At 42.5% G+C, this 15,107-nt stretch overlaps 1 protein-coding gene across 1 annotated transcript in view; it reads right to left on the bottom strand.

Moving 5' to 3' along the window:
• Positions 1-881: 881 nt before the first annotated feature.
• Positions 882-15,107, bottom strand: part of SUGCT (succinyl-CoA:glutarate-CoA transferase) — a 438,101-nt gene continuing 423,875 nt past the window's right edge. Inside the window, exon 14 of the mRNA XM_060247665.1 lies at positions 882-1,878. Within this exon, the coding sequence (XP_060103648.1) occupies positions 1,715-1,878 (164 nt within the window). The 3' untranslated portion in view covers positions 882-1,714. The remainder of the gene's footprint in view (positions 1,879-15,107) is intronic.

The following is a 15,107-nucleotide window of genomic DNA, read 5'->3' as shown; positions in this document are numbered from 1 at the left end:
GATTCAATGAGCTTTATTCGCACAATCAGTCACGAAACGATGGCAAGGCCTTCTGAAATTCACCAATAGGCTTCTAAGGAAAGGCCCTGTTGAAAATCTGACAATGGAGGGCATGTTGGGATTGAATGTCTTGGTAGTATTGATGCCACCAAAGTTTGTAATAATCTGGTTCATAAATGAATTTTGCTGGCTCATAATGTTCTCTTGATATGCTTCTGTGGCTCAGAATGGGAAATCAGGTACGTACATGTTCAGTAGATCTGTCCTGAATGCTCCTTCATTAACACTGGGAAATCAAGGATATATAATTGAAAATGCTCCCAACTCTAAACTGAGCTGGAAGCCATTGGGATTTGCACTTTCCATGCATCCTGGTAGCAGGGGATGCTCTAGTTCACACACTCCAGAACACCCATAGCTGCTACCATAAGGAGCCATAGGGTCTTTGTGCTCCTGATGACATCATTAGGATTACAATGGGGCCTTGGATCAGAACCATATTGAGTGTGAAGATGTTAATGGGGCATGATTCAAATTGCGCTCAAGTTAAGTTTGAATGAAGTAAATGCATTCCATGTTGGACGAATTTGCCAGCATAGATGGATTTTGATAGAAGGAACTTGCCTGCATAGACAGCTTTTGAAACAAGATTAGGCAAATTCATGAAGAGATCCTCCACATCTAGAGGCAGTAAACCTCTAACACCCATGTTAGGAGACAACATCAGGAGAAGGCTTTGGCTTCTGTACCATGTTGGTTATCTCTCCCGGTCAGGTGGTTGACCAGTGTGTGAGGGCATGGCTCCCCCCCCACCCCTGTTCTTAAGTTACTCCCACCCCCCACCCCCGTCGTAATTGGGAGTTTAGAATTTTACCTGGAAATTGTGACTGAATGTTGCTTTTAATTTTCATCAGATATGCCGTACCAAACATTAATTATGCATAAAACATTAATGATTCTTGGTGTCTGAATCCAAACCCATATTTCCAGGAAGATGAAGCTGCTCACAAAAGTGCAAAAAACAACCTTATATATGGCAAAATTTAGCAGTTCTTAGAGTCTTCTAGCACTCATTTGGGAGTCAAATGTGTTCTCTTCTTTGCAGAAACAGAGAAAAGCAATGTTCTAGCTTCATTACCACAGCACAGCTGTAGATTATCATTGAATAGGAAAACAAACACTTCCAAAATAGAACCTGGTTAATTCAATTTAAAAGTGGTTAATTTTACAACGGCCTCTTTCTCCATGGCTTACATTAGAGACTAACAATGTGCTCTCAGCCTCCTATTAAAATTATTCACGGAGAACATTTGTCTGTTCACAATCTTGGTTTCATATAAGAAAGGGTTTAAGAAGCAGATAGCAAAGAAGGAATGCAAGTGTTACAAGTATTTGCCCCTTTTGATGTGTCTTTATGGAGGGCTAATGCTGGGGATAGTTACAATTCTGGCACAAATTCCAATCTGGGAAGTGATTAGCAACACAATAATTTGGCAACTGAATGTTACCCAAATATACAGTTTTACCTTTTAAGCAGCAACACTGGATTACTTGGGGGGGGGGGGGAACCTTACAGGCTGATATTTTATGCAGCATGTGCTTCAGATTAAAAAAAAAGGAGATAACTTAATCATCATTAAGTTGTCAAAATGGAAGAAATCCTAGCAGGAGTCAGGGAAGTTTCTTCTCCATCAGAAATGGAAACCAAATCCATTTATGTGAGTTCATGTTGAGTTATTACTTGGGAGCTGAGCAGTTCCTGAATGGTATCATCCTCATATCCCAGAGCAGTCTTCAATACATCCACTGTATGTTGACCAACAAGAGGAGGCGGTTTTGTTACGTAGGCTTCAAACTGGCTGTACCTTACAGCTGGACCTGTCAAACAAGACAAGTGGAAGGAAATAATTGTCAGGGTTAATTGTGTATATAATGTCCTCCTCCTGTAATAAGTAGCCATGTTACATTTTATTTATACAGCTGTTTTATTTAACTATTATTAACTACTCTGTTTGTAACCATGGTTCCTTCCAAAGATATAGGTAGAGTAGGCTGTCCTGTCCTCTTACATTTTATCTTCACAGCAGTCTTTTGATTGGCTGAAGGGGGAAAAATGACTTGCTCAAGGGCACACAGTAAGATTCACAGCTGAAAGAATTAGGATTTGAACCCAACAATGGCTCTTATTTAATCAAGTAATCCTTCGGAGAGTTTAGATGGGCATTCATGAGGTTATTTCATTTTATCTTCATAATGACTGTGAGAGGCAGATTAAGTGCAGAGTAGCTTTGGACATTACAGCAAGAGACCGCAAGCACTGAGAGAGTATGTATGGTCTCTTACTGCGCTGATTTTCCTGAATAGTCCTTCCATATTCCATCACACCTGAAATTACACAAACAATGATGCTGTTTGTCTCTTAGCGGGTTTGAATACATTACATTTGTTGAGCCAGTCACAGATTATGAGTTTTTAACAGATCTAGAAAAATCAATTCAATTGAGATACTGAACTGGCCAGAAGGCAAAGTCTAAACACAGCAAAAATGAACCAAGTGCAGTAAGACGATTCTGTTCTGCTACCCAAAACGGAAGATGAGTTCATTTCATGAGTATTTTTCTCTTCACTGCAACTAGCATGCATAAAAACAGCTTTCATAGTTTACAGAATAACAATCAGAAATTCATACTGGCTGCCATCACCGCCTTACTTCAGCAAAGGCAGTTCATATATTCAACTGTGAGTTTTTCACATGTAATATCTGAAGTGGCCTTATATTGAATCAGACTATAGATCCATCTAGATGAATACTGTCTACTCTGACTTGCATTGGCTGTACAGGGTTATGGCTGACAAACACTTTTTCCACCACTTGCTACATGAGATCCCTTAAATGGAGATCCTATGGATTCACCTGTGATCTTCTGAATGCAAAACAAATGCTTTACCACTGAGCTACAACCTGTGCTGAGTAAAGATGTGCATGAATTAGCATATCAGTCCTAACAGAACAGCAGTAATGGGAAGCTGCAGTCTCCATTCACAATGTAGGGTGGTTAGACTGATAGTTTCAGCCAAGCTAACAATATAGACTTGCTCCTGCTTCTCTGGCAGTGTGTGCAAATAGGCCTTCGGAAGCAAGTGCTCCCTTACATCAGTCTGGGAAATGAGGTAATATGCACATCTAGCTTCAAGCCAGAGCTGTAAATCTCCCTATTTCCTGTAATTCATGGGTCCTTCAAAGAAAGATATAAGCCTTCATCATTCCAATCAGAGCTTTGTATCTATGTTCAGATAAGAAATTAAATTGCAAAAGTGCCCTTGTGCTTGTTTACATTGTAAAATGAAAAGCAGTCTTGAGTGATCATTTAGTGAAATGTTCACATCCTTCCTTCCTTCCTTCTTCTGAATTTTCTCACAGAGAATTTCTGGGTTTATGTATATTATACAAATTCCTTCTCTTTCTATCTGCTGTCATACAATATCCAAATGAGCCTATGGATTTGCTGAGCTAGAATCACTAACAGAAAGCTTCTAGGTACGGATTATGCGGCTTTGGGGATTCTTTTACGCTTGTGCTTTCCTTACTTCCAGCAGAAATTCCAGAAGGACATTTTGTATAGAGATTATGAATCAGATTTGGTAAAAGATGGGAGATAGATCCACAGAATTCCAGTATAACATGCTCTGTTACCAGCTGTATAGACTGGTCTCCTAACATATAGCCTTAAAATCTCATCTGTGATTGGAATATTCTGGAACACCTGAAGTTTCTGAAAAGCCAAAAGGTGAACTGTTGCCGCAGCAAAAGCTGGAATGGACTCACGAAGACTTAAGGATCTGTTCTTGAAGTGTAAAGAACATAATGAATCATTATTACTCATACTGGTTTACCACTTTTCCTCCAAAAAGCTCAGGAGCAGCATATAGATTGGATCATCCAAAATGCTACACTGAGACTGTATGTACAAAAGCTATATGGGATGGAGGCTGTCATATGAAACTGAGTGCTATATCCATCCTCAGATGTAATAATTCCATTAATCCACACAACTATCTTGTGATGAATGTTAGGCTGGGAGACAATGCTCTGCCAGAGCAGCGATCTTCATGGCTGAATGGGGATTTTGACATTGGGTTTCATATGCTTCAAAAGCTATGCATGCTGATCAATAGGAAAAAGCAGGCGGGGATAGAATTCCTCCCTGCCATTATAAATTCTCACACTCTCTCATTAGAAGTAAAGCTACATCAGTGGGACTCTTACTTGCATTCCTTCAGACTGCTCTCCTAAATATTTGTCAAAAGCAAAACTATTGAGACGGATTGCCATTTCAAACTCTTCTTACTTTGTGTTGTTTAGAAGTTCTAATCTTCATTGACGGGCAACTCAACCCTTTTTTAAAAGCTTATCTTTGTTACCTTAGTTGTGAGATAAATCCTTGCCTGGAGCTTTGGCAAATGTCACTATTCTTTGTGTCTGAAGCATTTGGGACTTAGATGCTCATTTTGTTGAACTCAAATACTGTTATCAGTGTTGAGGCTTTTAACAAAGAAACAAACCAAATAAACAGTGATTTGATTTTTCCTTCTCCATCTCACTTTCACTTCCCAGAGACTTGTTTGGGACTGCTGGAACCCAAATTGATATAGTATCTTCTTGCTTTCTTGATTTCTTCAGAAGATACACCCCTAGTCTGGCCAATACCCACGATGATATCGCCAGTTCAGCTTTATGTAGTATATGATCAGTAGTAATCCTCTTTTTCTTTCTATGGCTTTGTAAGGAATTTGGGTTTTGATTACTGTGGCTCAGAGCCAAACTACACGTTAAAAGTTACACAGGTTCATCATGGGGACTTGCACCCAATATTGCAGCCGTGAGTTTCTGATAGCAAGTCCACTTAGAAGCACCAGAGAAGCCCAAATCCATTTAGAAGCACCACTGATTGGAATCAGTGCATGTGGGGAGGAAGGGGGGGGTCCCTCCACGCCATTTTCCCAAGCTGAAATGGCACTGAGGGACATTATTTGCTGCATCAGGGACTGCATGTGCAAGTATTCAGTGTCTTGTCATTTATGAATATCTCCTCTGTTGGGCTCAACTCTTAGTTTAGTTTATTTGATTTAGGCTCAGAGTGGCTCACGATACATAGTAGAGTAACAATGAGAACAGTTAGACTAAACATTAGATTAAAACATTAAACAATTAAAAACAATTTGGTGCTAATTTCCATATAGTTTAAAGATGGCATTCTATGGTCTTAAAACATTCATTTAGATCTAATAACTCAGCAGTGGTCATCACTCAGTTAAAGGCTAACTGAAATAATATTATCTTGCAGGCCTTGCAGAACTGGGCAAAGACCTCCTCATGCAGTTGGTTCCACCAGTGGGGAGCAGCAATTGAGAAGGTTCTTTCTCTAGTTATTTTCAGTCTTGCCTCCCTCAGCCCGGGGATCGATAGTAAGTTTTGTGTCCCTGATCTGAGTACCCTCTGGGGAACATGTGGGGAGAGATGGTCCCTAAGGTAGGCAGGTCCTCGGGTATATAGGGCTTTAAAGGTAATAGGCAGCACCTTGTAGCGGATCCAGTATACTACCGGCAGCCAGTGCAGTGTCCGCAGGTCAGGCTGTATGTGCTCACACATGGAGAGCACCAATAGCAGCCTGGTTGCCACGTTCTGCACCAGCTGCAGTTTCCAGATTCAGGACAAGGGCAGCCCCATGTAGAAGGCATTACAGTAGTCTAATCTCAAGGTGACCGTAGCATGGATCACAGTTGCCAGGTTGCTATGCTTGAGGAAGGGAACCAACTGCCTTACCCGCCTAAGATGGTAAAAGGTGATTTGGCAGTGGCTGCTATCTGGGCCTCCTTTGTTAGGGAAGGCTCCAGTAGCACCCCTAAGCTTCTGACCCTGGGTGCCGTTGTAAGTGGCACACCATCAAAAGTCAGTAGGGGGATTTCCATGCCAGGACTGCCGCAACTCAGGCAAAAGACCTCCATCTTCATGAGATTCAGCTTCAGTCAACTCAGCCTGAGACATCCCACCATGGCTTGCAACTCCAGGTCCAAATTTTCTGGGACACAGTCATACTAGCCGTCCATCAGTAGATAGAGCTGGGTGTCATCCACATACTGATGGTAACCCAGCCCATACCTCCGGGCAATCTGGGCAAGGGGGTGCATGTAAATGTTAAACAACATCGAGGAAAGCATCACCCCTTAAGGCACAACGCAGTTAAGTGGGTGTCTCTGAGATGACTGTCCCCCAATTGCCACCCTTGTCCCCGACCTTGAAAGAAAGAGGAAAGTCATTATAAGACCAACCCCTGAATCCCTGCATCAGCGAGACAGTGAGTCAGTAGCTGATGGTCGACTGTGTCAAATGCAGCCAACAGGTCTAACAACATCAGCACCGCTGAACTGCCTCGATCCAGACGCTGCTGGAGATCATCCACAAGGGCGACCAGTACTGTCTCCATCCCATGACCTGGGCGGAAGCCGGACTGATGGGGATCAAGGATGGAAGTGTCCTCCAGAAAACTCTGCAACTGTAGTGCTATTGCCTTCTCAATTATCTTACCCAAAAAAGGTAAGTTCAACACCGGCTGGTAGTTTGCCAATTTGGCTGGGTCCAGTGTTGGTTTTTTCAAGAGGGGGCGGACCACTGCCTCTTTAAGAGGCATTGGAAAAAGCCCTTCAGAGAGGGATCTATTTACGATAGAAAATGGGATGTTCAAGTAGCCCTTGGGGCTGGGCAGAAGGGAGTGAGCATCTATGTAATCATGTGAAAAGGAAACACAGTCTTGTATGCTGAATGATACAGAGAAAGGAACAGATTGGCTCTGCTGTGAATTAGCGTAGGGAACTTGTGGTGATGATGATGATAAAATTACTGTTCCATCAATCTGCTGGTTCTGAACAGCTGTTCAACAATTGAGAAAAATTTGGCCAGAATGACTTGGGGTGCTGGAACTCTCTTTCTTTGAGGATCTGGCAGGAGTGACCTCTAGGAGTGACTGTGTGGGCTAAGATATACGTGTGATCTCCAAAAGACACTGCTGCCATTTTAAAGTAATTTAAAAATGCTGCAAGGGGCCAGAGCCTGACTGAGCCCACAGCGCAGCATTCTTATTGTCCCCCCACATGTTTTCAAGTGCCAAAACAGTCATGGAGGATGGGGTGCAGCCAACTTGATAAAGTACAGAGGAAGAACAAGAGCACCTCAGTTTGCAGCACAGCAGGGCTAATCAGTATTTGCCCCTTGTGGCATTTTTAAATGACTTTGAAATGATAGTCATGCCCATGTAGCAACCATAAGGATGCCATCATGTCTAGTATGGTCTTGTCCCTCCACCTGTATATTTGAGTTGGGGGCCTGAGCAACCCCAGGCTCCTTGACTTCGAAGGAAGCCAGGGAACTACCCTTGGTGTTCATAAGCTAAAGTAGCAACACAAACCTGATGAGCAGCTGGGATGCAGCCTTGAACCTGAGGTGAGGAAACAAGGAGATGAGTTGCAGCTACGATGTGGGGATGGCAACAGCTTCCCATAGGAACTGCGCAGACCCCATAGGGTAGAACTTCCAAATGACAAGCCAGGCCCTTAATAAGGCAGAGGAAAACAGGTCAGAAAATACACACTGGCACTGGCTCCTGAGACTGAGAAGAGCAGGGTCAGGAGAGAGGTGAAGAACCAGGGTGATGGAAATCTCCCTCCCTCTCAGTCTGAGACCCATGGGTGGAGTACACAAGTGCCCCTTGCTTACGAGGATCTTTCAGATTTGGGCAGGACTTTTACCATTTGTATACAAAGCAAATACTACGAACCTACTGCAACTGCTCTCTTGCCCAAAGGCCAAAACAGATAAGTAAAACTTCTCACTGCTTCTCACTACTCATGTGTGGTTTGCAGGAGATATACAGAGGAGCAGCAGTCTGAGGACCTCAATATGCAGGGGACCTGCATTCTGTGGAGTAACTCCAGGAGACAGTGGCCATCAGGTATATAAATATGTAATTATGCAGCTTTTCATCTCAGAGACTACACTTTTAGAATGGACAAACCAAATTCTACAGTCCATGGCTTGTGCATAAAGTGAGGGAAAAAAGTGATAAGCCTACACAATAAGCCTACACTTTCCATTTAAGAATGTGATCCAAATGAATGGTGAAATCGGACCCCCTTTTTAGATTTCTGCCTTCAAATTGCTTTATATGTTCACTACATCTTGAAAACTAGTTGCATTAAGTATAATTCTCTCAGAGACACTCTTTTGAATATAATACATGTTTTAATATGGTTTTAATGTAGTTTATATTTGTTAATGTTTATGGTTTTATTCAATTGTTTTATATCTTTTTCATTTTTAAACTAATAACTGTAAACAAAATTAAAGCAATTAAATTTTAAATCTATTTTTATATTGTTGTTTACCTTCCTTGGGCCCTGCGATCCTCAGGAGAAAGATGGGTATAGAAATATTTTAAATAAAATAAATGATAAAACAATACATATTACAGCACCAACCCCAAATCAGACTTTTCCCTGCAGCCACTGTGGCCGGACCTGCCTGTCCCGCATTGGTCTTGTCAGCCACCAGCGAGCCTGCAGCAGACGTGGACTACTGCACCTTTCTTAAATCTTCGTTCGTGAAGTCAAGCCGAGAGAGAGACATATTATGCAAAGAATAACCAAACAACCATTTTCCTATATGTGAAATTTAGTACATCAATAGTTCTATTTGACTTCCTTGGCAAGTTGCTGTGATACAGGCTGCTGATATTACTTTATCTCCAAGGTTTCATAGGGCAGCTGGTTGGATAAACATTATTTCAGTTTCAGCTATATTACCAAATTGTCTCTGAGTCTTTGCTAGTACTTGAACTCCACATCATCATAATAAATTCTGTTTATTTGGCGCCTCTCTGCCCTAACATCCCAGGCGCCGAACAAAGCCATAAAGTTAAGACACATAAAACACATTAAAACATAAGATATAAAATACAGATAAGACAGAAAAAATATTGTTTTGTTATATAAGACCCCAAATCTTTTCTTTTTAAAAAAAAAAAAAAAAAAGGTTAAACAGTCTTCAGGAATTTATGGAACATTTCTGAGATGAAAGAGTACCAAGTCAAAGGGGTATGTGTGGCTGCCACTTCCCAAATATCAAGAGATGCCTCCTGGTCAGGATTAATTGTACACTTCTGCATTTACCCTTGAAACCTTCAACGTTTCCAGAACAAAAAAGGGTTAAATACAACACTGTATAACAAAAACCTTGTACACCCATTCCAGTTGGGCAGTCGATTGATGCACAAAGAATGGGTATGATTGCACCAGCTCTGCCCTGTGACCGGGGGAGGGTCACTGCCTTGTGAGCACAGTGTCCACACACAGAGGAAGTGTGTCCATAAACCACCATCCCAATAATCAGCAATGCTGCTTGTTTCCCAAATTTGGCATATGGTAGACATTGTGCTCATAAGTCAACAATCACATGAAGGCAAGAGGCAGGGCCAGCATGCTCATACCACTCTCCTACGCACACTAACTGAACATGCAGAAGGATCATGTGTACAGGACTAGTGTTGCTGGAAATCTAAGTTTTTATTTAAAAAATACTTATTTGGGTTTTTCCATATATTTGTAGGGTTGCCAGGCTCCAGGGCCTGGCAGTGGTTCCCCCACTTCTGGGGGGCTTCTGTCCACTGTCGGACAGCTGCCCACCACCAAACAGTGACATCATCATGCAAAGTTCCTGACGTGATGACATCACTTGATGTCATCGCACCAGAGATGTTGCACATGACATCTCTCCCACCCCTGGAATGCCCCCCCAATCCCCCCACCATGCTGAAGAGGAGACCTGTCTGATGCTGGAATTGGGTTATTTTTAAAAAGAAGACGACATTGGATTTATATTCCGCCCTCCACTCAAGAGTCTCAGAGCGGCTCACAATCTCCTTTATCTCCCTCCCCCACAACAGACACCCTGTGAGGTGGGTGGGGCTGAGAGGACTCTCACAGCAGCTGCCCTTTCAAGGATAACCTCTGCCAGAGCTATGGCTGACCCAAGGCCATGTCAGCAGGTGCAAGTGGAGGAGTGGGGAATCAAACCCGATTCTCCCAGATAAGAGTCCGTGCACTTAACCACTACACCAAACTGGCTCTCAATGCACAATGTACTTTCATTCATTTTAGTATCTCATATATCAGCATAGAGAAAAGGTCTCATTGGTCACTGAAGACAGTATCTACCTGGGTTCTGCATTGCTCCTGAAGTTTTGGGGTGTTGGTGGTTTTGCATTTTTGGTGTGGACAAATACTAATGACAATGTTGCCAGATATTCCTCATTAAAAGTTTCCATCAGCCCAAGATAGCATATTGAAATTCCATCAAATAGTGAGTTTCTCCGCCACCACCAATAGCTATCTTTAATGTGAAGCATGTGTTTGTGGTATTTTCATTAAAAGACACCTTCATGTAACAAGGTGCTCATTTATACATTGTGATAGTGATATAGGAAACTCATCACAAGGAACTGGCAGATGTACTAGTAAATTTATAACAAGAATGAAACATTTTAATATTCTTTCTCTTTACTTGCTCACTTTTTAAAAGACCCACTATGTAATAATTTTATCTCAATTTTATCTCAAGTTCAATAGCAGAAATCATGCTGTTCTAAAAAGGTGAACATCTCCTTTTAATGACCACTTTCTATTGATTGTAAGTGATCGTTATTGGGTCTAATACTCTTGATACAGGTAAAGTTCAATTAAACATCCAGTGTCATGGAAATGCATTGCTGTGCCACCATTTTCTTAGCACAGGCTGCCATTTTGTTTGCAATAGTGCAATCCCTTCTTTGCCAGTGTGGCAGCTAAAGTGTCATCATGGGTTTTGGACTGCCCATCTGTCAAGCTGCTGCTAGTCTCTTGCTGCTTCCTGTTCCAGGAAATCATCTGTTTTGTTTTAATTTTTAAATTCTTAAAAGAACACTCTGCATTGGGGTCTGGGTGGGAACAATGGAAGGGCAAATTCCACATTTGGACCCTATTCAGATGAATTCGCAACTGACAATTTGATCAATACCAATGCTGTATGAAAGGCAAGCAATTGGTTTGGCTTTTCCGTTGTCTGTTGCCAATCCCTGTCATGTGATATTCTGCTCATCTAAACAGGGAAATATCAAAGCAATATGGGGCATGTGAGCCTTGTAAACCAGGCAGCCTATATGTTGAGTTGCCTGGGTGCCTGTGCAGAAACCAAATCAGAGTAGATCCTGCATTTGAAGTCCTTGCGGCTGTAAACATTTGCCAGTCTCCAGCAGGGACTTAAAAAAAAAACATTCTATCCTATGAAAGGCGCAAGAGTCAGAAATCGCCTTCCTCTGCCCCTAAAGGAAGACAGAGAAACTGAAATGTAAGAACCAGACACACCCATGAAGAGGAATGAAGTATAAGGCTAGGCCGCTATCCAAAAACCCCTTTGCTTATCCTCCCCTTGCTAGAGAGAAAAGACTTTGCATCCAAAAATACAACTAAAAAGCTTGAGAGTATAAATTAGAATCAGATTGGAACCAGCCATGCATAAGCAATATTCCATCTCAAATGTGCACAGATCAGTTTCATTAAAGCAATTCCCCATTCTCCCTGACTTTTTCCACCTCCTGATGCTTTGGAATAGTTCCTTTTTTATATATTCCTTTAACGGCGGAGCAAAGTGCTTTTACTTGCTTGAGTTAGTAATTTTGAAGTCCTAATCGTAAGCAGCAGGTGCTTGGTTTAAGTGGAATTTTTCCATCATGACTGTCTGGGATCATCAACAGCACCTTCCTCCCACACACCCCATCACCTTTGATCCTTTGCCACTTGCACTTGTGGGTTTCACATTTGACTGACTTTTTTCCTTTTTTTCCAGAACGTGTGTGTGTTTCTTTTTCCTCTGCATTACCCGGTAATGCATCTTCCTTTTGCCATGATAACTGAACTCAGACTTTGATTTCTACACAAACAATGCTGAAAAAAGGTTTGAAGAACACACTGTTTTCAAGGACTTCTTATTTATTTATTGCATTTACATACCACTTTCTCCTATCACGGAACCTGATGCTAAAGATATTTGAGGAGGGGCCTTGACGCACTGGTAGAGTCCCCGCTTTGTATGCAGAAGGTCACAGGTTCAATTCCATTGAAAAGGCTTAGGGTGATAGGAATGATTCTGACCTGAGACTCTAAAGAGCCTCTGTCAGTAAGAGCAGACTCTACTGACCTGGACAGACCAAGTGCCTAGCTCCAAAGGCAGCTTCATGTGTTCATGACATCAAGTATTTTGTGGTTCAGACAAAAGGTCCTGTTGGTAAAACACTTAACTTTCCACCAGACCCCCAAGCAGCATCCCAGTGTCAAGTTCTTCTCCTGCCCTCTACATAACATGTAGTAACACTTACTCCATGACCTGACATATGCTTCTCCTGCTAACAGTAGCTGCCACTGATGTGGGGGACTGGCAAAGAAATGCTAAATCCTATTATATTACACAGCCTAGCTCCATCTTGTCAGATCTCAAAAGCTAAGCAGGGTTGACCCTGGTTAGTATTTGGATGGAAGACCACCAACGGATACCAGTGTCATGACATGGAGGCAGCCAACAACAAACCACCTCTGAACATCTCTTTCCTTGAAAATCCTACACAGTTGCCATAAGTCCGCTGTGATTTGAAGGCACTTTCCAGCCCCACTATTCAATTACAATAGAAAACATAAGTGCCCTTAAGTCTGGAGTTGTAAATCTTGTCTACTTTTGCATAATGAAAAATATTCTGAGCTATTCCCTCCTCAGCATGTTACCAAGTTTTGCTCTGTCCAAGAAACAGAACTCAGACTATGAAGAAGACAAGAAATTAAGCTATCAGCTAAGCAGCACAATCCTACGCAATAGAAACCTTTTTTAAAAAAAGTCTAGAGCAGATGTTTTTGCAACCTCTTCCTTGGGTCTTCTAGGGGTGTATAAACTACTCAGCGGCAGCTGGTGAGCTACTGGTAGTTCATTAGCTTCCTGCTGGAGACCTTTGCCTTAGTCTTTGAAACATGTGGCTAGATCCAGGTCAGTATGCTTACCAGCAGACCACTTACTATCATTTGCCCATGCAGCAGAAACCTGAGAATAATTTGTAAAGAGAAATGCAATATGCCATAATGAGGGACTTGCTGATCTGAGAGAGATAACTGGGTGACATGCTGTTCTGAAAATACTTGCTATGATATAAAATTGCTGCATTTTATAACAATTCTTCAATCCATATGATTCTTCCAGTTATCTTTATATGTGCTGCAAATAGTTGAACTGTTATGGTCTTTCAGCTTAAACAATAATTTGGGATATATCTATTTACATGTTGATTTCTGACAACCATATTCTGTTTTGGTTCCCCATCTGGGGCATTACAACCATGTGATACCCACGAGATGCACTTGAGTTATTTGTATGTATAGGGCAATGCACAGATTTTCCATGTCTGTATAGCTTTGGTACACACAATAATTGTTCACATGCCTGAAAACTGTACACTGTACAGAAAATCTGCATGTTTTGCTATGGCAACTACATATATCAGGAGTATCACAGGTAGTGCACACTCCCACTGGTGTGGTTGTAACATCTGAACAGGGATAATGTAATGACCACATCCCTCTTCCTTCTCACATTTCTTAGCTAAAGGCCAGTTTTGAAGGGTTTGTTACATGTTATGTCCTTAAGTGGATTCATGTTGATCACAGTCATGTGTTACCCAGAGAACATATGGGCAGTGTGACATCATAGATTTGCTGTAGCAATCTGTGCAACCATAGCAGCATATTTTCACTGTTTCAGTTATGTTAATCACTTCCAAGTAGCGACAGCTGGATGTTAGCAGGACACGTGCTGTTATTTTTCACATGAACATGTCCCTGAACACAACCAGCCAGAGTGGATAATGAAACCCTGACTCCACTGAGGAATCTGGGCAAAATATTTCAGGACAAAATATACTTTAACCTTTCCTTTTCAACTCAGCTAGGCTTGTTATCAATTTGAGTTGAAAGAAACGGGTGCCCAAGTCCCCAGAGAAATGTTGCTGCTGATATGTGGCCTTGCCTCCTAGAAGAAGACATCTGAGGACAGAACTCAGGGATGCCCCCTCTGCTTGCGCTTACCTAGCTGCTTATCCCACTGTGGAACCAATGCGGCTCCCATCCAGAGGCAGGCTGAATAACCTTGTCTCCGGGGGCCGTTTTTGCATCCTCGTAAGGAGGAGGAGCGGGCAGGGCATTATGGGAGGTGGGGGCGGAACAGCATGCCTTAATGGCTGGCTCCGCTCCCTCCTCTCAGTTTTCGCCTCATGCTCAGCTCACCCTCCCGCCCTTGATGTAGTGTGGGCGACATCTGGTTGCTATTATGGGGCAGGGTAGGAATTTTTTCACCTCTTCCGGTTTGGCTGTTGGAAGTGGTGTTTTTCGCCTACCTCGAACTGCTTGTAGAAGCAATTGTGGAATTTACTGGGGTGTGGCTGGTTAAGTAGGTTGGTCACTTTTCAGGTTGGCTGGGTTTTGCATTATGCAGCTCTATGAGCATCAATAGCACCCCAGTTGGGGGCACGGGGTCTAGTTAAATCATTCCTGGACCGTGTGGATTGGTTGAGTGATGAAGCGGACTGCCTTGGGTTTGCATGGATTGATCTGCCCATCAGCAGTGCGGCTGGGGGTTGGAACTCCAGGGCATAATCTTTGCTAAGCCGACCGGGTATGAGCCATTCATTTGGCTGTACCTAGGGGCAGGATGGCTCGCCCATCATGCGGCAGGGGAAGGATGTTCCGTCCCCTGGCCCTGCCATGCTGCTGGTTATGTTCATAGCCCTTGTTGTTATTTTAATAAATAAAGTGGTCCTTAGTTACTCAAACCAGTTTGGCCAAGGATCCTGGAGGGGGCTTTTTTTGCCATTTTATGGGCATAGAGCAGGAGTCACTGGGGATGTGGGGGAGAGGTATTTGTAAATTTCCTGCATTGCCTGGGGGCTTGAACTAGATGACCCTTCCAACTCTATGATTCTATGGTT

Source organism: Heteronotia binoei, chromosome 10, assembly GCF_032191835.1.
Source record: "Heteronotia binoei isolate CCM8104 ecotype False Entrance Well chromosome 10, APGP_CSIRO_Hbin_v1, whole genome shotgun sequence".
Taxonomy (NCBI): Eukaryota; Metazoa; Chordata; class Lepidosauria; order Squamata; family Gekkonidae; genus Heteronotia; species Heteronotia binoei.
The sequence above is the reverse complement of the archived record's forward strand: the minus strand, read 5'-3'. Positions and strand labels throughout refer to the sequence as shown.